At 43.1% G+C, this 26208-nt stretch overlaps 2 protein-coding genes across 2 annotated transcripts in view; one reads left to right on the forward strand and one right to left on the reverse strand.

The window, feature by feature from the left end:
- Window positions 1-26208, reverse strand: part of LOC144953340 (uncharacterized) — a gene marked incomplete at its 5' end in the record, with an annotated part of 276268 nt that overhangs the window by 141765 nt on the left and 108295 nt on the right. Inside the window, 1 exon segment of the mRNA XM_078883903.1 lies at window positions 3339-4008. Coding sequence (XP_078740029.1) covers window positions 3339-4008 — 670 coding nt within the window.
- LOC144953321 (uncharacterized) overlaps window positions 7609-26208 on the forward strand; it is a 109447-nt gene continuing 90847 nt past the window's right edge. Inside the window, 3 exon segments of the mRNA XM_078883887.1 lie at window positions 7609-7923; window positions 9892-10377; window positions 22265-22713. Of these exon segments, the coding sequence (XP_078740013.1) occupies window positions 7609-7923; window positions 9892-10377; window positions 22265-22713 (1250 nt within the window).

Raw genomic sequence — 26208 nt, forward strand, 5'->3', positions numbered from 1 at the left:
GGATGGAGGAGGATGAGACGGAGGAGAAGATGGAAGAGGTGCAGGTGGAGATGCACGAAAAGAAGAGGAAGCGAGGGGGCCTCGCTCGAGTGGCGAGAGCGATCGCCTCACTCCTCCGCCGCGTGATGCTTTGTGGTGGCAGGTCCACCGCCCAGTAGGGGTGGTGGCGGTGGTCGTGCATCGGTGCCAAACGTGACCACTATCACCACACTACCCGCCCACCCCGTGATACTCGCTACACACACCACACGGTTCCCCAGAGAGACGGTGCCACTGGGACCACAGCTGGGGAATGAAGCTGAGCAGCAGATGCCAGGACTACAGCGGAGAATGACTGCTGCCAGGAGACCTCACATCACACACACACGGGACTATGTCATTAGCATAGCTGGCCCCACAATGGGCCCCTTCCATGCTGGTTTTCATCCAGGCAGTCCTCATGGGATGACCTTGCCATGGTTTCCAGGACATGGTCGTATTAGCATTTTATTGTGCTTGAATGTATGTTATGTGCAAATGCACATCATTAGTCGTAAATGCGAGGGAGGGGTTAAGAGGTGCACGTTTAATCCAGTGTTAACATTTATTTTAGCATCATATTAAAGGACACTGTTGTTGATAGGAATTTGTCTGGACGTGGCACGTGCCTTGTTCTACTCGATCAACCAAATTTAGTACAATGTTGGTCATACAGGAGTGTGATTTCATTCATGAGTAGTATTCACAGAGCCCCTATGACACTAACCTACCTAAAGTTATGGTTAAACAAAGTAATCTTGAGTGACTTAATTCTCAGCTCAGACATGATCATCGCAATCATTTCCAAAGACGTGTGGGGTCCTGCGAGAGCAGGTCCCGACTACAAACAGCTGGGCAGCAGAATCGGAAGTAGCTGCGTCGCCCTCGAAATGTGATGTTGCTGCTGTTGTTGTCGCTGCTGTTGTTGCTGTTGTAGTTGCTTCTGTTGCTGTGATAAACGCAGGGAGGTGGTGTCCCGTGATGGGATGACGCCTTTGATTAAAGCCTCTGATCAAACTCAACCGATTGACGCCCTTGATCGTCGTATTTGATCTGACATTGTATACTCTCACATGTTAAGCTCTAACATAGTGAAACGTAATATTATAACCTATGAACTACAACCTATCCATTGTAACGCTGTAAAAGAATATTACCTATTGGGTTTCACTCCCTCGTCGAGAAGGCCGCTCTCTTCCTTTTCTAAAGTTACATGCTAATTTCTCTGCATTCACTTTAAATCGAGGACAAAGTTTTTCCATTTATTCAAAATAAGCGCACAATTACACACTGAGATGCACTTACATATTCATACATGAAGCACAATGGGCACATTACCCTTCGGTATGTTAATAGGCATGCGGATTGTGCATTCCAAAATTAACTTTCGAATGCAAATATCCTGAAAGACAAAGGATTGGATCCTAGGGGGGGAGTTATAAGGCGGCTCAGAAGCAGAGCTCAATGCCATTTCGAGAGGAAACTTGATGAGGTTGGACGCTCGACTCGTCGCTCTGCTGATCACTCTTCAACCGCGAGACAACGCAGCCTGGCGAGCACAATTGCTGAGTCGACAGTTAGGCGACTTTGCGTCGGGAGAGTTCGTGGCGACATCTTCAGACGGGTTCCAGACATCGAAATACCGTGAATCTCCAAGTAAGTGTCTATTGTCGCGGATAAACTCGTTCTTGTTTTAGCAGTCAACAAAATCCAAAACTCAACGCTAAACATCCTTGACTCGATAACACCGCTGCTGTTACTACGCTCACATGGAGCAGAGACGCTCTCCACAGCCCCACGCACACGGATGCTTCCGAAACGTCATGATTTAATTTAGTTATTTTAATTTATTATTTTCTTTTATTATTATTTTTACCTACGTTACTTTACCGAAAGAACCTAAGATTATGAATCCTTGACACGGATTCTGAAACGACTGAGTCAAACACTCGCTGCTTGGCCCCATCGACAGCAGCGAAGGCTGTCATATACCGCCCCATTTACGAGTTGGCTGTATAATGTGTCTAGTTGAAGGTGCTAGGTGTTGTCTTCTTCTAACAGCTACTAACGTGCGTGTGTCCATTGAGGTTGTTTTTTTTTTGCCGCGTTTTTTTTAGGTCTGTCACTTGAGTGTTGCAGTTTGTTTAAGAATTCGTCACGTGAGCGTGGTGTTTTGCTTGTGGGAATTTCGCTTTGTCACAATTTGTGATTCATAATATCATGAGTTAAGAATGGGTTTGTGCGTGATTCTTATACGACCACACTGTGATTCTAATGCTTCTAATGATATTATAATACCTTCACTCCGTTTATATGGTTATAAATTAAAACACTAGTTAACAATCGTTTAATGTTTAGTGTTATAGTTTATAGTATTACAGTTTACATGTTTTAAAGTACAGTTTATCCCCGACATACTTCGGGATAAGTGACTGGTACGTTGATGAACGATTAACTACGGGGACCTTTCCCCTCAAGGAACACGTGTTAATCGGGTAGACAGCCAAGATGCTGCCGGTTAAGGGCACACTTGTGTGATGGAGATCCTCCACCTGAAATTATCTTAACATGTTTTTTCTAGGAACATTATAAAATAAAGACCGGACAAACATTTGTTAAAAATACGTTTTTATTCATCTGCAATCATTTTTACGTCAAAACTCGAAGGGAATATTTATTACATCCTATGTTCACACATTTCCAGTACAATGCAAACTATTTCCGTTCCAGGAATACCAAAGTGTTAAAGTATCATTCCCCATGATTTCCTTATTAGTTCACCACATTTGTTCACTGTGCGTCTATGTTGAAGTCAAGGCCATATATCCAACGAACGCGTCATCAATATACATCCTGAAATCGTCTATCTAAAGTCGATTAATAGCAATCAAAAAAAGCTATATACTTGACAAAAACGTTTAAAATGTTGAGTAAAGATGTACCTACAGACGCATTCCAACTTTAGCTCAACAGGGACACTTAACGACTACAATTGAACCCTCTCGCAACCAGTGCTCATCACACCACTTCGGCACGTAATCCGATAACATTACAAACCACCACTGTGCACGTCATTAAACTATCACAAAAACTGTGAAACTAAAATGGTCAAAATTACACACAAAAGTTATCGATACGGCTTAATAGGTATAACCACATGACATAATATTTTTTCAGTCACCCCGAGCTCTCGGTTTGATCCCCGAGCCACTCTATCACATCCAGCCATCTCTCGGGATCCAACTGCATGGGATCGAAGGTGGAAACTTCTTCAGGACTCATTGCAGCACCTTGAATTTCAGCTTTTAATTTCAGTTTACTATCATTGTGGACCTTCTGGTGCCTGTTCATGGCTGATGACCGTGCAAATGCTCTCCCACACACAGAGCACAGGAATGGCTTCTCGCCCGTGTGTGTTCTCTGATGACTCTGAAGATGTGATGACTGTGCAAATGTCTTCCCACACACAGGGCACAAGAACGGCTTCTCACCCGTGTGTGTTCTCTGATGGTTTTGAAGAGTTGACGAGTGTGCAAATGTCTTCCCACACACAGGGCACAGGAATAGCTTCTCGCCCGTGTGTGTTCTCTGGTGACTCTGAAGATTTGATGACTTAGCAAATGTCTTCCCACACACAGGGCACAGGAATGGCTTCTCACCCGTGTGCGTTTTCTTATGATCTTGAAGAGTTGATGACCGTGCAAATGTCTTCCAACACACAGAGCACAGGAACGGCTTCTCGCCAGTGTGTGTTCTCTGATGACTCTGAAGATGTGATGAATGTGCAAATGCCTTCCCACACACAGGGCACAGGAAAGGCTTCTCGCCCGTGTGTGTTTTCTGATGGCGTTGGCAGTTTTCTGAAAGTGAAAATGCTATCCCACACACAGAACACAGGAACGGCTTCTCACCCGTGTGTGTTCTCTGGTGGCTCTGAAGATGTGATGGCCGTGAAAAGGACTTACCACACACAGAGCAATTGAATGGCTTCTTGTCTCCGTGTGCGTGGGGCTGTGGAGAGCGTCTCTGCTCCATGTAAGCGTAGTAACGGCAGCGGTGTTATTGAGTCAAAAGTACGCTATCGGCCTCAAGGATGTTTAGCGTTGAGTTTTCGATTTGTTAACTGCTAAAACAAGAACGACATTCGTGTCTAACCGAGACGCAAACAAATCCCAAACACGTTTAAGAGTTTATCCGCGAAAATAGACACTTGGAGATTCACGGTATATCGATGTCTAGAACCCGTCTGAAGATGTCGCAACGAACTTTCCCGACGCAAAGTCGCCTAACTGTCGACACAGCAATTGTGCTCGCCAGGCTGCGTTGTCTCGCGGTTGAAGGGCGATCAGCAGAGCGTCCAACCTCATTAAGTTCCCTCTCGAAATGGCATTGAACTCTGCTTCTGAGCCGCCTTATAACTCCCCCCCGAGGATCCAATCCTTTGTCTTTCAGGATATTTGCATTCGATTGTTAATTTTGGAATGTACAATCCGCTTGTATATTAACATACCGAAGGGTAATGTGCCCATTGTGCTTCATGCATGAATTTGTAAGTGCATCTCAGTGTGTAATTGTGCGCCTATTTTGAATAAATGGGATTAGCGCTGGAAAAACAAGTTCCCCATGCCATCCATTGTCCTCGATTATAATCCCATACCTCCATTTACGTGATTATACACTATAACAATTAATAGTATTTTACAGAGTTAAAATGGATAGGTTGTAGTTCATAGTTTATAATATTATATACTCTTTGGTTCTAGGCATTTAATAAATCACGACGTTTCAGGCGCAACCAAGCGTCCGTCATGTGGAAAAGCATGGTCTGCTGCTGAGGCAGACTGTTTTAAAAGGTTTGAAATGGGTGTAGACCTCGGGTCATAAAGAAGTGGCCGGGGTTAGTGATGTTCACGTGAGAAATTAGCATGTAACTTTAGAAAAGGAAGAGAGCGTCCTTCTCGAAGAGGGAGTGAAACCCAATGGGTAATATTCTTTTACAGCGTTACAATGGATAGGTGGTAGTTCATAGGTTATAATATTGTTTCGCTATGTTAGAGCTTAACATGTGAGAGTCTACAATATCAGAGTTGATTAAATGCGACGATCAAGGGCTTCAAACGGGTGAGTTTGATCAGAGGCTTTAATCAAAGGCGTCATCCCATCACGGACCACCACCTCCCTGTGTATATAACTTCAAAAGAAGCAACTACAGCAGCAACAACAGCAACAACACATTTCGAGGGCAACGCTGCTACTTCTGATTCTGCCGCTTCTGCTGCCCGGCTATTTGTAGCCGGGCCCTGCTCTCGCGGGACCGCACACGTCTTTGGAAATGATTGCGATGATCACGTCTGAACTGAGAATTAAGTGACTAAATATTACTTTGTTTAATCATAACTGTATGTAGGTTAATGTCATCATGGCTCAGCGAATACTACTCATGAATGAACTCATACTGTTTGATGACAGAAATTGTAATCATTTTGGCTGCCCGTGTAGGACAAGTCACCTTCCTTGTCTAGACGCATTCTAAACACAACACTGTACTTAAATATGTTGCTAAAATAACGTCTACACCCGATTCAACATGCAGCTCCAACTCGGCCATGAGCAACCCACAGCACGCCCAGAGACAGGAGACCACGAGGGAGACGGCCTCAACTTGAAGAGTAAGTTGACAAACTCACGGGTGCCATCACCCAGCTGCTACAACGCTTGTCGGATGAGACGCTGCGTCCCACAGCACCAACCAGGCGAGTAAATGAAGAGCAGAGCCCGAATCGGAAGCCGCCATCCGATCATCAGCAGCAGTAGACAGCGTGATTCTAATAGGACCACGTTGTTATTATAATAATTTTAATGCGATCAAAACCGCGCACCTCCCAGGTTGCATTCACGACTCCCGATGTGCATCTACATATAACATACATTCTAGCTCAGTGTAATGCTAATACGACCAGAGTGTTATTCTAATCATTTTAATCCGATCCTAATCCCCCAGTTCGCATATCCGACCCCCGGTTCGCATGTCCAACGGACATACATATTACATACGACCATAGTATGTATGTAATATGCATACATATGTGCAGTGTGATTCTATTACGAGCACATTGCGCTTATCATACTTCCCATGATATTCTAATATTGATTTGAAGCTTTCGTAACTGCAGGAATTAATACTCGTTTGTTCTTTCGGTAAAGTCACGTAGGTAGAAATAAAACAAAATAAATCACGTTTCGGACAAAACACAAACGCCTTCAGGTGGAAATCGCGATATCCGCGATGTCTGCTGTGACCAAAACGATGTCTGCTGCAGTCATCGTTACGTCCGATACGTCGTTTCTAGGCCAGCTGCCAAGTCGCCTCGTAATGCACAGCGACGGCTACCACTGAGAGGGGTGTCCAATTTAAAACGCGATGAGATGAGAGATGCGAGAGGCTCATCGCATGCAATGCACTCTGAGATGCATTCGACGTCAAGGGAGGTAGCTCTCTCGACCACAAATCACCGACGGACACTTTTTTGAAATCGTGGATGTGTTGAAGCGACCAAATGGTCGTGCACTCATTCTTCACCGCTTACAGTTCAGATCTTGCTTCCCGCCCTGGCTATTATTGCTGCTGCATTGACCACACAGATCCACACCCATTCCGTCAAAGTGGACGTTCAGGATCTCTATCGATGCCATTTGAAATGCTTAGGACATTATGTGCAAGGGGTCAATTAGAACATACATATAAAAATGTCAATCTCGATTTGAAGTTTTCGTGACTACAGGGATCCATACTCTTTGGTTATATCGATAAATTCACGTAGGTATGAAATCAAATAAATTAAATCACGACGTTTCGATGGCCATGTCGTTATTGCAAGAAAATGTATTACTGTGGTTTCCCACCTGATGATGATTGCTTGTGTTGCAATCGAAACGTCGTGATTTATTTTATTTTATACCTACGTGAAGTTACCGACAGAACCAAAAAAATGTCACTTCAAATTATTCAGCTAAGTTTGCACAGCAACGCCACCCACTACTGTGAAACTACAGCAGTCTGTGTCAGACACAGCTGCACCTATCTCAAGGATAGCCTGGCGCCATGAGAATGACAGCACCAATACTAAGCACACTCACTGGACATTTCGTTATTGCTGTTTCTATTCAGCTCGAATTAATCCGCCACACATTCCACCCACGGACGATGCCTTCATATCCGCCTGCCCGCCGTACCTTTCTTTATTATTGACAACTTGCTGCTCAGCACACGGCAGATGCCTGCGCAGCGCGACTCACGACCTCCTCTCGATACCAAGATCCAGGATGGTCATGTCTATGCGCCGCTTCTCGGTGGCAGCCCCAACAGTCTGGAACAATATCCCTCTGCACATTCGCAGCATCACCTCAATCGCCTCCTTCAAGAGACACTTAAAAACTCACCTCTACAATCGTGCTTTTGAGCGACTCTGAGCTTGGCTCCGCGCCTCTGAGTTGCGGCCACTACGTCTGCAAATTTGCGCGCGTTACAAATTGAACTATTATTATTATTAGATGGCGATGTCTCCCGTAGCAAGAAGGTGGAACGGTGTCATGTTGTCTCTTCACAGATCTGAGCCAGCTCAGCCCTCCTCACTCGTCCAGGCCTTTGAAGTGAAGACAGAGGTTATGGAGAAGGAGACGAAGGAAGAGGTGAAGGAGGAGATAATGGAGGATGAGGTAGAGACAAAGAAGGAGAAATCGGAGGAAGAGAAGGCAAAGGAGGACGAGATTGTGATGGTGACAATGGAGGAGAACACGGAGGGAGAGGAGAAAGACAATACGGAGATGGAGGACAAGGAGACAACAAAGGATGAACAGATGGTCGTGGTGGAGGAAATGGAGACGACGGACAAAGGGGAAACAATGGTGGTGGAGGAGGAAGAGAAGACGGTGGTGGAGATGGTGGTGCCAGAAGTTGAGGAGGAGATGAAGGAGGAAGAGATGGTGCTAGCGGAGAAGAAGAAGGCGAGGAGGATGGAGGTAGTGCAAGAAGAGGAGGAGGTAGAGAAGAAGATGGTGGTGGAGGATGAAGAAGAGGGGATGGAGGAGGATGAGACGGAGGAGAAGATGGAAGAGGTGCAGGTGGAGATGCACGAAAAGAAGAGGAAGCGAGGGGGCCTCGCTCGAGTGGCGAGAGCGATCGCCTCACTCCTCCGCCGCGTGATGCTTTGTGGTGGCAGGTCCACCGCCCAGTAGGGGTGGTGGCGGTGGTCGTGCATCGGTGCCAAACGTGACCACTATCACCACACTACCCGCCCACCCCGTGATACTCGCTACACACACCACACGGTTCCCCAGAGAGACGGTGCCACTGGGACCACAGCTGGGGAATGAAGCTGAGCAGCAGATGCCAGGACTACAGCGGAGAATGACTGCTGCCAGGAGACCTCACATCACACACACACGGGACTATGTCATTAGCATAGCTGGCCCCACAATGGGCCCCTTCCATGCTGGTTTTCATCCAGGCAGTCCTCATGGGATGACCTTGCCATGGTTTCCAGGACATGGTCGTATTAGCATTTTATTGTGCTTGAATGTATGTTATGTGCAAATGCACATCATTAGTCGTAAATGCGAGGGAGGGGTTAAGAGGTGCACGTTTAATCCAGTGTTAACATTTATTTTAGCATCATATTAAAGGACACTGTTGTTGATAGGAATTTGTCTGGACGTGGCACGTGCCTTGTTCTACTCGATCAACCAAATTTAGTACAATGTTGGTCATACAGGAGTGTGATTTCATTCATGAGTAGTATTCACAGAGCCCCTATGACACTAACCTACCTAAAGTTATGGTTAAACAAAGTAATCTTGAGTGACTTAATTCTCAGCTCAGACATGATCATCGCAATCATTTCCAAAGACGTGTGGGGTCCTGCGAGAGCAGGTCCCGACTACAAACAGCTGGGCAGCAGAATCGGAAGTAGCTGCGTCGCCCTCGAAATGTGATGTTGCTGCTGTTGTTGTCGCTGCTGTTGTTGCTGTTGTAGTTGCTTCTGTTGCTGTGATAAACGCAGGGAGGTGGTGTCCCGTGATGGGATGACGCCTTTGATTAAAGCCTCTGATCAAACTCAACCGATTGACGCCCTTGATCGTCGTATTTGATCTGACATTGTATACTCTCACATGTTAAGCTCTAACATAGTGAAACGTAATATTATAACCTATGAACTACAACCTATCCATTGTAACGCTGTAAAAGAATATTACCTATTGGGTTTCACTCCCTCGTCGAGAAGGCCGCTCTCTTCCTTTTCTAAAGTTACATGCTAATTTCTCTGCATTCACTTTAAATCGAGGACAAAGTTTTTCCATTTATTCAAAATAAGCGCACAATTACACACTGAGATGCACTTACATATTCATACATGAAGCACAATGGGCACATTACCCTTCGGTATGTTAATAGGCATGCGGATTGTGCATTCCAAAATTAACTTTCGAATGCAAATATCCTGAAAGACAAAGGATTGGATCCTAGGGGGGGAGTTATAAGGCGGCTCAGAAGCAGAGCTCAATGCCATTTCGAGAGGAAACTTGATGAGGTTGGACGCTCGACTCGTCGCTCTGCTGATCACTCTTCAACCGCGAGACAACGCAGCCTGGCGAGCACAATTGCTGAGTCGACAGTTAGGCGACTTTGCGTCGGGAGAGTTCGTGGCGACATCTTCAGACGGGTTCCAGACATCGAAATACCGTGAATCTCCAAGTAAGTGTCTATTGTCGCGGATAAACTCGTTCTTGTTTTAGCAGTCAACAAAATCCAAAACTCAACGCTAAACATCCTTGACTCGATAACACCGCTGCTGTTACTACGCTCACATGGAGCAGAGACGCTCTCCACAGCCCCACGCACACGGATGCAAGAAGCCATTCAATTGCTCTGTGTGTGGGAAGACATTTGCACATTCATCACATCTTCAGAGTCACCAGAAAACACACACGGGCGAGAAGCCATTCCTGTGCCCTGTATGTGGGAAGACATTTGCACAGGCATCAACTCTTCAAACTCATCAGAGAACACACACGGGCGAGAAGCCATTCCTTTGCTCTGTGTGTGGGCAGACATTTGCACGGTCATCAACTCTTAAAGATCATAAGAAAACACACTTGGGCGAGAGGCCATTCCTGTGCCCTGTATGTGGGAAGACATTTGCGCAGGCATCAACTCTTCAAACTCATCAGAGAACACACACGGGCGAGAAGACATTCCTGTGCCCTGTGTGTGGGAAGACATTTACAAACTCATCACATCTTCAGAGTCACCAGAGAACACACACGGGCGAGAAGCCATTCCTGTGCTCTGTGTGTGGGAAGGCATTTGCACACTCGTCAACCATGAACAGGCATCAGAAGGTCCACAATGATAGGAAAATGAAATCAAAAGCTGAAATTCATGGTGCTGCAATGAGTCCTGACGAAGTTTCCACCTTCGATCCCATGCAGTTGGATCCCGAGAGATGGCTGGATGTAATGGAGTGGCTCGAGAGTCAACCAGAGAGCTCGGGGTGACTGAAAAAATATTATGTAATGTGGTTATACCTATTAAGCCGTATCGAGTACTTTTGTGGGTAATTTTGACCATTTTAGTTTTACAGTTTTTATGAGAGTTTAATGACGTGCCCAGTGGTGGTTTGTAATGTTATCGGATTACTTGCCGAAGTGGTGTGATGAGCACTGGTTGTGAGAGGGTTCAATTGTAGTCGTTAAGTGTTCCTGTTGAGCTAAAGTTGGAATGCGTCTGGAAGTATATCTTTACTCAACATTTTAAAGTTTTTTTCAAGTATATAGCTTTTTTTGGTTGGTATTAATCGACTTTAGATATACGATTTATGGATGTACATTGATGACGCGTTCGTTGGATATATGGCCTTGACTTCAACATAGACGCACAGTGAACCAATGTGGTGAACTAATAAGGAAATCATGGGGAATGATACTTTAACGCTTTGGTATTCCTGGAACGGAAATGGTTTGCATTGTACTGGAAATGTGTGAACATAGGACATAATAAATATTCCCTTCGAGTTTTGAAGTAAAAATGATTGCAGATGAATAAAAACGTATTTTTAACAAATGTTTGTCCGTTCTTTATTTTATAATGTTCCTGGCAAAAACATGTTAAGCGAGTTTCAGGTGGAGGATCTCCGTCACACAAGTGTGCCCTTAACCGGCAGCATCTTTGCTGTCTACCCGATTAACACGTGTTTCTTGAGGGGAAAGGTCCCGTAGTTAATCGTTTCTCAACGTACCAGTCCTTAATCCCGAATTGTGCCGGGGATAAACTGTACTCTATAACATGTAAACTGTAATACTATAAACGATAACACGGAGGTAAGGTATTATAATATCATTAGAATAACAGTGTGGTCGTATAAGAATCATGCACAAACCCATTATAAACTCATAAGATTATGAATCGTTACAATTATTATAACAATCACAAATTGACGACTAGTGGGATTCGAATAATTGTAATTCGATTCTAATCCTGCATATCCTATACCCGGTTCGCATATTCACTTACCATACATAAGACACCAGTGTGATTCTAATTTTAGGACAGTGCGCTTCTAATTATTCTTATGCGATTATAATCCCACTATAACAGTAAAAAGTATTTTACAGCGTTCATAGGTTATAATATTATGTTTCACTATGTTAGAGCGTTTGATCAGAGTCTTTGATCAAAGGCGTAATCCCACCATGGAACACCACCTCCCTGCGTATATAACAGCAACAGAAGCAGCAACATCACATTTCGAGGGCGACGCAGCTACTTCTGATTCTGCTGCTTCTGCTTCCCGGCTGTTTGTGGCCGGGCTGGAAATGATTGCGATGATCACGTCTGAACTGAGAATTAAGTGACTAAATATTACTTTGTTTAACCATAACTGTGTGTAGGTTATCTTCTTGGTTCTTTCGGTAAAGTTACGTAGAAGGGAAATAATAAAATAATACAAATAAAACAGAATAAAAAAATTATCACGACGTTTCGGCCACAACGCAGGCAGCCGTCCTCAGGTGAAGAACAGGGCTGTCGGAAAGCGTCTGAATGAACACCACCAAGCTTGGCAGCGTATATTTAAGCTGGAGGGGGAAGGGCGCCTTGACAAGGGAATTTGCATATCAACAGATGAATTTAGAATATTTATGGCAAATGCAGATAGGGGATTAGTCACTACTTGTGGAATGTGTAGGAGGTGGGGGGGGGTCTCAAAGTCATATTATGCCAGTGCATTATGTAGGATTAGCAGGAAGTAAGGGAGGAATTGGGGTTAGCAGTAATAAAGGGAAGGAATTTAAATAATAAGGAGCTGCAGCTGCCATACCACCACGTAAAAAACTAAAATATAAACTACATCAATATTATCAATATGCTAAATATACTCTCCAATAAGCTGAGCTACCAACAGTAAGTCATACATTACAATTCTAGGCCGCAATTTTTCTTTTTTTAATATGCCTCCAGCTAAACTCACACGGATCTACCCCGCACTATATACTGCCATAGACAAACCCGAAATTAAATTATATTTCAAAATACGGAATATTTATATGTAATACTTAGCAAAACACCACTGTCACTAGACGAATTCTCAAACTGCAACACTCAAGTGACAGAACTCAAGAAAAAAAGCCTAAAAAAAAAAACAACAACAATGGACAAATCCTAAAAACAGTCATCACACGCACGTTAGTAGCTGTTAGAAGAAGAAAACACCTAGCACCTTCAACTCGACACATTGTACAGCCCCAAAGAACCAACTCGTAAATGGTGCGGTATTTGACAGCCTTCGAACTTCTTACTTTCGTTCTCGATTAATGAAGATATTCTTGGCAAATACTATCGCTTTCGCTTGTGATGTACCTCCTAATTATGGCCTCAGGTTCAAAAAAACAAAAAAAAATTATTCGAATTCCTCCATTATTCCAAGCTGCACAATTCAGGGTTGTGGACCGCTTTGAATGCTTCAATTTAATCACAGTAAATGCTTCAGACCACATCAGGACACTCAACCTAGAGCATATTTGAAGCAACGTGATAGGATGGCTAAGAGTTTATTCTAGTGTTAACGATATTTGAGCAATATAGGTAAGTACACTATATGTACTAAGAATTCGTCAACATAGCAGGTGTCTTGTTCTCCGTAATGAACCAAAATTACGACAAATCTTGTCATAAATGAGTGTGAGTTAATTATTCGGTACTATTCGCTAATCACCGTCACACAAGTCTGCCCTTAACGAGCAGCATCTTGGCTGTCTCCCCATTAACATGTTCCTAGACGCGAATGGCCCCGTTATAAATCGTTTCGCAGCATTCTGGTCCCTAATCCCGAAGTATACTGGAGATCACCTGTACTCTATAACATGTCAACTGTAACATTATAAACGATAGCACTAAACATTAAACTACTATAAACTGGTTTAATAATTTATTACACCATTAACGGAGGTACGGTATTAAAATCTCATTATAAGTATTAGAATAGCACTCTGCTCATAAATATGTATAGTATATGTTAAATCGAACAGGTTTTTGGGTTAAATTGCGTAAGTAAAAAATATATTTTGTTAAACCCGCCACATGAAAATAGTAAGGTTTGTCACTTAAACAGAACATGACAATTCGTTACTAAAGCATGTCTATTCCAGTCACTATTCTTCAATTAGGATTACCGTTGGCACGGTTATTTTAGTACACACAATCGACAGGAAGTACAAGGTCAATGGGTTCACTTAATTCGCATGCCTAATGTACGTTGATTACCATATACATTACCCAAACGGCAATGGGTACCCATAGCCATATATATATATGTATCCATTAACACCCCCCCTCCCCCACTTCGCGCAAGAAGAGCACACACGTTTTGTCATCACATCTACCTCTCTATTTACGGAACAAAACAGGAGGACGTCTCCACAAAACTGGCCGTCGCCTAATGAAAATTGTTGTAATTACTGGCGAAACGTCGTACTCAGATTGTATATGTTGTGGCTTGGCTCTCAAACACACCATTGTGCTGGACGTGACAACCCTTACTTATTAGGTGTGTTGGGTGGTGGCGGGTTTAACGACGCATTTTCATATTTAGGCAATTTATGGATACGGTATTCACATCTCATTAGAAGTATTATATTTGCACTTTGCTCATATGTATGTAAAGTGTTCGTTCAATCGAACCGGGGATCGGATATGCGAATTGTGGGAGGTGCAGGGTAAGAATCGCATTAGAATTCCTAGAATAACAATAGTATTAGCATTTTACTGTGCTTGAATGTATGTTATGTGCAAATGCAATCATTTGTCGTAAATGCGAGGCAGTTGTTAAGAGGTGCACGTTGAATCCAGTGTTAACGTTAATTTTAGCATTATATTTAAGGACACTATTGTTTATAATCATTCGCCTGGACATGGCACGTGCCTGGTTCTACTCGATCAACCAAAATTAGTACAATGTCGGTCATAAAGGAGTGCGAGTTCATTAATGAGTAGTATTCGCCTAGCCCATATGACACTAACCCACACACAGTTATGGTGAGACAAAGTAAACTTTATTCGCTCAAACCTCAGCTCAGACATGATCATAGCAATCATTTACAAAGACGTGTGGGGTCCTGCCGGGCAGCAGAAAAATCAGAATCAGAAGTAGCTGCATTGCCCTCGAAATGTGATGTTGCTCCTGTTGTCGTTGCTGATATCGTTGTTGCTGCTGTAGTTGCTTTATTTGCTGTTATATACGCAGGGATGTGGTGTTCCGTGATGGGATAATGCCTTTGATCAAAAACTATGATCAATCGCACCCGATTGACGCCCTTGATCGGCGCATTTGATCAACTCAGACATTGTAAACTCTCACATGTTAAACTCAAACATATAATATTATAAATCATGCTCTCATGCCCTTTGGATTGCACCCGTTGGGTTGCACTTCCTCGTCGAGGAGGCAGCTCTCCTCCTTTTCTACGGTTACATGCTTATTTCTTACATTAACATCATGCTAATCTCTCACACTGTGGTCGTACGTATGATAAGTGAATATGCGAACCAGGGGTAGGATGTGCAGGATTAGAATCGAATTACAATTATTCGAATCCCGCTAGTCGTATTAGAATCACACTGTCCACTGAATGTGTCGAATCAATGTAATTTTTTTGAAACTAGAATGTCGTTGTCCATGTGGCGAGATGGAGCGCAGTGGATCGTATCGTCTAAGCTGCTTTTCGGAATCCGTGTGATCACCCAGTCACATCGCCGAACTCCAGTCAAAGCGCCTTACCCAAACTACATCTCCCCAACAAGGCAGCCTTCCCGCTGCTGTGTATTGTGTTTATGGGATAACAGAGGTGTGTATTATCCCATACGCCTTGCCCAAAACGACTGATTGTCCGCTTAACACCCTAGCCCATAAACCACTATTGGTGACAGTGTTGTTTGAGAGCAGCTATTAAAGTCGCTGCGGCAAACGAGGTGGTGGCTGGCCAAAAATTTGAATGAGATTCAAATATAACATTCTCCAGAAGCAAAATCAACATTAGACGACTATAAAATAGTTTTTTAATACGTAATTTTTAACACGGAGGGACAGTATTAGAAATTTTATACTCTTTGGTTCTTTCGGTAAAGTCACGTAGGTGTAATAATGTTCCAGGAGACTGGACGCCGGGGTTTGGAGGCACACGTATTTATTCCGTGTCGGTACAGCACAACACTGACATACAACACTGGAGGGGGTATCGGCCCCCTCACCCGTCTAACTGGGGATACACTCTCTAGCTACGCCTAGCCTACCTCTGGGTCCTCCACTAACGGGCTAGGGGAGGCTAGCTAGCCCGACACTGGTAAGTCGGGCTCACGGTACCCGGAGTCCCAGACCAGCTCTTACAAGAGCACCGGCTCTGGCTCTCGGGACCACGCCGCTGGCTCGATCCTGTTCGGCCCTGATAAGGGCGGCGATCCAGGGGAGTCCAAGGCTCTATCTACGACGATCTTCAGCCTTCACTGGTTAGCTTCAACATCTTTTCCTCAGCCCTCTAGCTCATTCCCTTTTATACCAAAACCCCCGCTGAGGGGTGGGGCCCCGGGGGATCCCAGCTCCGAGTCAGCCCCCCAGGCTGCCCGATGCGGACGTCGCTAGGAGCACCTTCCCGTGCACCGACATAGCCACGCCCACTGTGTTTTTTTCCTATCTGATCCCATTTTATAACAGCCCCTCCGTAACACCCCTACATAGGTAGAAATAAAACAAAATAAACCACGACGCCTCGGACGCAACACAAGCGCACCCGAAACGATGTCTGCAGCAGACATCGCGGATATCGCGATTTTCACCTGAAGGCGCTTGTGTTGCCTCCGAAACGTCGTGATTTATTTTGCTTCAATTCTACCTACGTGACTTTATCGAAAGAACCAAAAAGTATGGATTGCTGCAGTCATAAAAGCTTCAAATCAATATTAGAATATCATTAAAAGTATTAGAATCACAATGTGATCGTCTTAGAATCACACTCTGCGCATATGTATGTATAATAGGGTACGTGAAAGCGAACTGTGCTCGTATGTATGTAATATGTACGTCCGTTGGACATGCGAACCGGGGGGTGCAGGATTAGGATCGGATTAAAATGATTTGAATAACACTATGGTCGTATTAGAATTACACTGAGCTAGAATGTATGTTATATGTAGATGCACATCGGGAGTTAATGCAACCTGGGAGGTGCGCGGTTTAGATTCGCATCAAAATTATAATAACAACGTGGTCCTATTAGAATCACGCTATCGACTGCTGCTGATGTTTCGATGGCGACCTCCGATTCGGGCTCAGCTCTTCCTTTACTCGCCTGGTTGGTGCCGCGGGACGCAGCGTCTCATCCGACAAGCGTTGCAGCAGCTGGGTGATGGCATCCGTGAGTTTGTCAACTTTCTCTTCAAATTGAGGCCGTCTCCCTCGTGGTCTCCTCCCTCTGCGCGTGATGTGGCTTCATGTTGAATAGGGTGTAGACGTTATTTTAGCAACATATTAAAGGTCAGTGTTGTGTTTAGAATGCGTCTAGACAAGGAAGGTGACTTGTCCTACACGGGCAGCCAAAATGATTACAATTTCTGTCATCAAACAGTGTGAGTTCATTCATGAGTAGTATTCGATGAGTCATGATGACGCTAACCTACATAAAGGTATGGTTAAACAAAGTAATCTTAAGTCACTTAATTATCAGTTCAGACGTGATCATCGCAATCATTTCCAAAGACGTGTGCGGTCCCGCGAGAGCAGTGCCCGGCTACAAATAGCCGGGCAGCGGAAGCAGCAGAATCAGAAGTAGCTGCGTTGCCCTCGAAATGTGTTGTTGCTGCTGTTGTTGCTGCTGTAGTTGCTTATTTTGAAGTTATATACGCAGGGAGGTGGTGGTCCGTGATGGGATGACGCCTTTGATCAAAGACTCTGATCAAACTTAACCGATTAACGCCCTTGATCGTCGCATTTGATCAACTCTGATAGTTGTAAGCTCTCACATGTTAAGCTCTAACATAGTGAAACATAATATTATAACCTATGAACGCTGTAAAATACTATTAACTGTTATAGTGGGATTAAAATCGCATAAGAATAATTAGAATCGCACTGTGCTCAAATTAGAATCACACTGTGGTCGTATGTATGGTAAGTGAATATGCGAACCGGGTATAGGATATGCAGGATTAGAATCGAATTACAATTATTCGAATCCAACTAGTCGTATTAGAATCACATTGTCCACTGTTGGATGAATGTGTCGTATCAATGGAATCGAATAGCTCTATACAGTATATATGCTCGAATGTATGATATTTGTAAATGCAGATCGGGAGTCGCTAATGCGACTTTGGATATGCATGATTAGAATCCCATTACAACTATTACAATAGCACTATGGTCATATTAGGATCAGGATTGTGACTGCTAGATGAATGTTCAATCTCAATGACATCCAATAGCAATGTACACATATATATGTTTCAATAAACGCACAAAATCAATATATGCCCGTGAGATTATTGATGGTTGTAATGACTTCGGACTCAGACTGCAGAGGGTTATTTTATTTAGACTTTAACGAGGCTTAGGACCCAGGCGCCACGATATAGAAACGACGACGACGAGACGGCAACTAGTGTTCCTGTTGAGCTAAAGTTGAAATGCGTCTGTAGGTACATCTTTACTCAACATTTTAAACGTTTTAGTTTTCAAGTATATAGCTTTTTTTGATTGCTATTAATCGACTTTAGACGCACAGTGAACAAATGTGGTGAACTAATAAGCAAATCATGGGGAATGATACTTTAACGCTTTGGTATTCCTGGAACGGAAATGGTTTGCATTGTACTGGAAATATGTGAACATAGGACGTAATAAATATTCCCTTCGAGTTTTGACGTATAAATGATTGCAGATGAATAAAAACGTATTTTTAACAAATGTTTGTACGGTCTTTATTTTATAATGTTCCTAGAAAAAAAATGTTAAAATAATTTCAGGTTGAGGATCTCCGTCACACAAGTGTGCCCTTAACCGGCAGCATCTTGGCTGTCTACCCGATTAACACGTGTTCCTTGAGGGGAAAGGTCACCGTAGTTAATCGTTCATCAATGTACCAGTCCCTAATCCCTAAGTATGTCGGGGATAAACTGTTCTCTATAACATGTAAACTGTAATACTATAAACGATAACACTAAACATTAAACGATTATAAACTAGTGTTTTAATTTATAACCATTTAAACGGAGGTAAGGTATTATAATATCATTAGAAGCATTAGAATCACAGTGTGGTCGTATACGAATCACGCACAAACCCATTTTAAACTCAATCACAAATTGTGACAAAGCGAAATTCCCACAAGCAAAACACCACGCTCACGTGACGAATTCTTAAACAAACTGCAACACTCAAGTGACAGAACTCAACAAATAAACGCCGCAACAAAAAAAAACATCATCAATGGACAAATCGTAAAAACAGACAACACACGCATCTTAGTAGCTGTTAGAAGAAGACAACACCTAGCACCTTCAACTATACACATTATACAGCCAACTCGTAAATGGGGCGGTATATGACAGCCTTCGCTGCTGTCGACGGGGCCAAGCAGCGAGTGTTTAACTCAATTGTTTCAGAATCCGTGTCATCACCCGGCCACAGCGCCTTACCCAAACTACATCTCCGTATATTTACGGAAGCACTTGAAGATAACAATTTCGTCTAGAAAAGGCAGGCGACTTGTTCTACCAACACGATTTCAAATTTCTACCGAAAGAAGTATGAGTTAATTCATGAGTAGTATTCACTAAGCCCCGATGGCACTAACCTACACACAGTTATGATTAAACAAAGTAAACATTCGTCGCTCATTCCAGCTCAGACATGATTTTAGCAATTATTTCCAAATCCGTGTCGGGTCCCACGAGAACAGTGCACGTCCACATATTCTCGAATTGTAAACTCACATTGCATACTTTAACATTATAAATTCTAACAATATAACCTTCAAACTATGAGCTAGACATTGTAACGCTTTAAAATAACACTACAAACTAGTGTTATAGTAAACTATAATGTAGTCAACTCTAACAATGTAAGCTATGATCGATACATTATAACGCTATAAAATAACATCATAAACTAGTGTTACAGATTAGAACACCGTACATTGAAGTGTGATATTCGAATCTCATTCAAATTCTTAGCTTCACACCGTGGTCCTCTAGGAATCACACTATGCTCGTGAGTATGTAACATGTCTGTATGTAATATGCATGAATATAATATGTCTGTATGTAACATGCATGAATGTAACATGTATGTATGTAATACGGACGTGCGAACCAAGGGTGGAATATGTGAAATGGAAGGTGCAGGATCAGGATGGGATTAAAATTATTTGAATAACACTTTGGTGGGATTAGGATCAAGCTGTCCACTATTGGATTAATTTTCCATCTCAATGGCATCAAATAGCAATTTTCAGTGTGAATGTTAAATATTCGAACAAACCCAATATTAGCCCGTGAAATAATGAATCGTTACAATTGTAATGACTCCGGACTCAGACTGCAGAGGGTTCTTTTATTTAGCCTTTAACGCGGTTTCAGACCCCAGGCGTCACGATATAGCAACGACGACGACGAGACAGCAACCAGTCAACACAGCCCCAAACCTCGTTCCTCCCCCTCTCTTTTTCTCGGCGTGAACCTCCGCCCACACTTGGTCTCGCCTTCCCTTCTCGAACTCTCTCTATCTTGTTGTCACCACTTGTCCCTTAGTTGATGCACTGTCTTTACATCACCCACCTCTATGACCTCTACCTGACCCCGCCATGGGCGGAGCAACTTGGGGGATTTTCCCGGTGGCACCTGTAGGCAATACAACCATGCCCTGTCCTCCACTGCCCATGGAAGCACGTGTTCCCGCCGCACCGTGTTCTTTTCATTAGCGGATTGCGCTCTGGTGGGGAAAGGTCCTCGTTATGAATCGTTTCGCAACGTTCAGGTTCAGAATACCGAAATATACCGGGAATCACCTGTACTTAAAAACATGTAAATTGATAACACTATAAACAATAACACTAAACATTAAACGACAAAAAAAAATATCAACTGGTTTTATAATTAATAGTACCATAAACGGAGGTACGGTATTTAAATCTCATTAGAAGTATTAAAATCGCACTCTACACATATGTATGTAACTTATCTGTTCGATCGAACCGGGGGTCGGATATGTGAACTGTGGGGGGTACAGGGCAAGAATCGCATTCAAATTTTAGAATAACAATATGGTCGTATTAGCATTTTACTGTGCGTGAATGTATGTTATGTGCAAATGCAAATCGTTAGTCGTAAATGCAAGGGAGGGGTTAAGAGGTCCTTGTTTAATCCAGTGTTAACAATTACTTTAGCATACTATTTAAGGAAGCTATTGTTGATAAGAATTCGTCCGGACGTGGCACGTGCCTTGTTCTACTCGATCAACACAAATTAGTACAATGTCGGTCATACAGGAGTGTGATTTCATTCATGAGTAGTATTCACAGAGCCCCGATGACACTAACCTACCTAAAGTTATGGTTAAACAAAGTAATCTTGAGTGACTTAATTCTCAGCTCAGACATGATCATCGCAATCATTTCCAAAGACGTGTGGGGTCCTGCGAGAGCAGGACCCCACTCGGAATCGGAAGTAGCTGCGTCGCCCTCGAAATGTGATGTTGCTGCTGTTGTTGCTGCTGTTGTTGTTGTTGCTGTAGTTGCTTCTGTTGCTGTAATAAACGCAGGGAGGTGGTGTTCCGTGATGGGATGACGCCTTTGATTAAAGCCTCTGATCAAACTCACCCGATTGACGCCCTTGATCGTCGCATTTGATCAACTCTGATATTGTAGAGTCTCACATGTTAAGCTCTATCATAGTGAAACATTATATTATAACCTATGAACTACAACCTATCCATTGTAACGCTGTAAAAGAATATTACTTATTGGGTTTCACTCCCTCGTCGAGAAGGCAGCTCTCTTCCTTTTCTAAAGTTACATGCTAATTTCTCTTCATTCACTTTAAATCGAGGACAAAGTTTTTCCATTTATTCAAAATAAGCGCACAATTACACACTGAGATGCACTTACATATTCATGCATGAAGCACAATGGGCACATAACTCTTCGGTATGTTAATAGACATGCGGATTGTGCCTTCCAAAATTAACAATCGAATGCAAATATCCTGAAAGACAAAGGATTGGATTCTAGGGGGGGGGGGAGTTATACGGCGGCTCAGAAGCAGAGCTCAATGCCATTTCGAGAGGGAACTTGATGAGGTTGGACGCTCGACTCGTCGCTCTGCTGATCGCCCTTCAACCGCGAGACAACGCAGCCTGGCGAGCACAATTGCTGTGTCGACAGTTAGGCGACTTTGCGTCGGGAAAGATCGTGGCAACATCTTCAGACGTGATTCTCAAAGTAAGTGTCTATTTTCGCGGATATACTCGTTCTTGTTTTAGCAGTTAACAACATCCAAAACTCAACGTTAAACATCCTTGCGGCCGATAGCGTACTTTTGACTCGATAACACCGCTGCTGTTACTACGCTCACATGGAGCAGAGACGCTCTCCACAGCCCCACGCACACGGGGGCAAGAAGCCATTCAATTGCTCTGTGTGTGGGAAGTCCTTTTCCCGGCCATCACATCTTCAGAGTCACCAGAGAACACACACGGGCGAGAAGCCGTTCCTGTGCTCTGTGTGTGTGAAGGCATTTGCACAGGCATCAAATCTTCAAGATCATGAGAAAACACATACGGGCGAGAAGCCATTCCTGTGCCCTGTGTGTGGGAAGATATTTGCACACTCATCAACTCTTCAAAACCATCAGAGAACACACACAGGCGAGAAGCCATTCCTGTGCTCTGTGTGTGGGAAGACATTTGTACGGTCATCAACTCTTCAAAATCATCAGAGAACACACACAGGCGAGAAGCCATTCCTCTGCTCTGTGTGTGGGAAGACATTTGTACGGTCATCAACTCTTCAAAATCATAAGAAAACACACACGGGTGAGAAGCCATTCTTGTGCCCTGTCTGTGGGAAGGCATTTTCACAGTCGTCAACTCTTAAAAGGCATCAGAAGGTCCACAACGATAGGAAACTGAAATCAAAAGCTGAACTTCAAGGTGCTGCAATGAGTCCTGAAGATAATTCCACCTTCGTTCCCATGCAGTTGGATCCCGAGAGATGGCTGGATGTAATGGAGTGGCTCGAGAGTCAACCAGAGAGCTCGGGGTGACTGAAATATAATGTGGCATGCGGTTATACCTATTAAGCCGTATCGAGTACTTTTGTGTGTAATTTTGACAATTTTAGTTTTACAGTTTTTTGAGAGTTTCGTAACGTGCACATTGGTGGTTTGTAATGTTATCGGATTACTTGCCGAAGTGGTGTGAAGAGCACTGGTTGTGAGAGGGTTCAATTGTCGTTAAGTGTTCCTGTTGAGCTAAAGTTGGAATGCGTCTGTAGGTACATCTTTACTCAACATTTTAAACGGTTTTTTTCAAGTATATAGCTTTTTTATTGGTATTCAGGATGTACATTGATGACGCGTTCGTTGGATATATGGCCTTGACTACAACATAGACGCACAGTGAACAAATGTGGTGAACTAATAAGCAAATCATGGGGAATGATACTTTAACGCTTTGGTATTCCTGGAACGGAAATGGTTTGCATTGTACTGGAAATATGTGAACATAGGACGTAATAAATATTCCCTTCGAGTTTTGACGTATAAATGATTGCAGATGAATAAAAACGTATTTTTAACAAATGTTTGTACGGTCTTTATTTTATAATGTTCCTAGAAAAAAAATGTTAAAATAATTTCAGGTTGAGGATCTCCATCACACAAGTGTGCCCTTAACCGGCAGCATCTTGGCTGTCTACCCGATTAACACGTGTTCCTTGAGGGGAAAGGTCACCGTAGTTAATCGTTCATCAATGTACCAGTCCCTAATCCCTAAGTATGTCGGGGATAAACTGTTCTCTATAACATGTAAACTGTAATACTATAAACGATAACACTAAACATTAAACGATTATAAACTAGTGTTTTAATTTATAACCATTTAAACGGAGGTAAGGTATTATAATATCATTAGAAGCATTAGAATCACAGTGTGGTCGTATAAGAATCACGCACAAACCCATTTTAAACTCAATCACAAATTGTGACAAAGCGAAATTCCCACAAGCAAAACACCACGCTCACGTGACGAATTCTTAAACAAACTGCAACACTCAAGTGACAGAACTCAACAAATAAACGCCGCAACAAAAAAAAACATCATCAATGGACAAATCGTAAAAACAGACAACACACGCATCTTAGTAGCTGTTAGAAGAAGACAACACCTAGCACCTTCAACTATACACATTATACAGCCAACTCGTAAATGGGGCGGTATATGACAGCCTTCGCTGCTGTCGACGGGGCCAAGCAGCGAGTGTTTAACTCAATTGTTTCAGAATCCGTGTCATCACCCGGCCACAGCGCCTTACCCAAACTACATCTCCGTATATTTACGGAAGCACTTGAAGATAACAATTTCGTCTAGAAAAGGCAGGCGACTTGTTCTACCAACACGATTTCAAATTTCTACCGAAAGAAGTATGGGTTAATTCATGAGTAGTATTCACTAAGCCCCGATGGCACTAACCTACACACAGTTATGATTAAACAAAGTAAACATTCGTCGCTCATTCCAGCTCAGACATGATTTTAGCAATTATTTCCAAATCCGTGTCGGGTCCCACGAGAACAGTGCACGTCCACATATTCTCGAATTGTAAACTCACATTGCATACTTTAACATTATAAATTCTAACAATATAACCTTCAAACTATGAGCTAGACATTGTAACGCTTTAAAATAACACTACAAACTAGTGTTATAGTAAACTATAATGTAGTGAACTCTAACAATGTAAGCTATGATCGATACATTATAACGCTATAAAATAACATCATAAACTAGTGTTACAGATTAGAACACCGTACATTGAAGTGTGATATTCGAATCTCATTCAAATTCTTAGCTTCACACCGTGGTCCTCTAGGAATCACACTATGCTCGTGAGTATGTAACATGTCTGTATGTAATATGCATGAATATAATATGTCTGTATGTAACATGCATGAATGTAACATGTATGTATGTAATACGGACGTGCGAACCAAGGGTGGAATATGTGAAATGGAAGGTGCAGGATCAGGATGGGATTAAAATTATTTGAATAACACTTTGGTGGGATTAGGATCAAGCTGTCCACTATTGGATTAATTTTCCATCTCAATGGCATCAAATAGCAATTTTCAGTGTGAATGTTAAATATTCGAACAAACCCAATATTAGCCCGTGAAATAATGAATCGTTACTATTGTAATGACTCCGGACTCAGACTGCAGAGGGTTCTTTTATTTAGCCTTTAACGCGGTTTCAGACCCCAGGCGTCACGATATAGCAACGACGACGACGAGACAGCAACCAGTCAACACAGCCCCAAACCTCGTTCCTCCCCCTCTCTTTTTCTCGGCGTGAACCTCCGCCCACACTTGGTCTCGCCTTCCCTTCTCGAACTCTCTCTATCTTGTTGTCACCACTTGTCCCTTAGTTGATGCACTGTCTTTACATCACCCACCTCTATGACCTCTACCTGACCCCGCCATGGGCGGAGCAACTTGGGGGATTTTCCCGGTGGCACCTGTAGGCAATACAACCATGCCCTGTCCTCCACTGCCCATGGAAGCACGTGTTCCCGCCGCACCGTGTTCTTTTCATTAGCGGATTGCGCTCTGGTGGGGAAAGGTCCTCGTTATGAATCGTTTCGCAACGTTCAGGTTCAGAATACCGAAATATACCGGGAATCACCTGTACTTAAAAACATGTAAATTGATAACACTATAAACAATAACACTAAACATTAAACGACAAAAAAAAATATCAACTGGTTTTATAATTAATAGTACCATAAACGGAGGTACGGTATTTAAATCTCATTAGAAGTATTAAAATCGCACTCTACACATATGTATGTAACTTATCTGTTCGATCGAACCGGGGGTCGGATATGTGAACTGTGGGGGGTACAGGGCAAGAATCGCATTCAAATTTTAGAATAACAATATGGTCGTATTAGCATTTTACTGTGCGTGAATGTATGTTATGTGCAAATGCAAATCGTTAGTCGTAAATGCAAGGGAGGGGTTAAGAGGTCCTTGTTTAATCCAGTGTTAACAATTACTTTAGCATACTATTTAAGGAAGCTATTGTTGATAAGAATTCGTCCGGACGTGGCACGTGCCTTGTTCTACTCGATCAACACAAATTAGTACAATGTCGGTCATACAGGAGTGTGATTTCATTCATGAGTAGTATTCACAGAGCCCCGATGACACTAACCTACCTAAAGTTATGGTTAAACAAAGTAATCTTGAGTGACTTAATTCTCAGCTCAGACATGATCATCGCAATCATTTCCAAAGACGTGTGGGGTCCTGCGAGAGCAGGACCCCACTCGGAATCGGAAGTAGCTGCGTCGCCCTCGAAATGTGATGTTGCT

This window comes from Lampetra fluviatilis, chromosome 74 (assembly GCF_964198595.1).
Source record: "Lampetra fluviatilis chromosome 74, kcLamFluv1.1, whole genome shotgun sequence".
NCBI lineage: Eukaryota > Metazoa > Chordata > Hyperoartia > Petromyzontiformes > Petromyzontidae > Lampetra > Lampetra fluviatilis.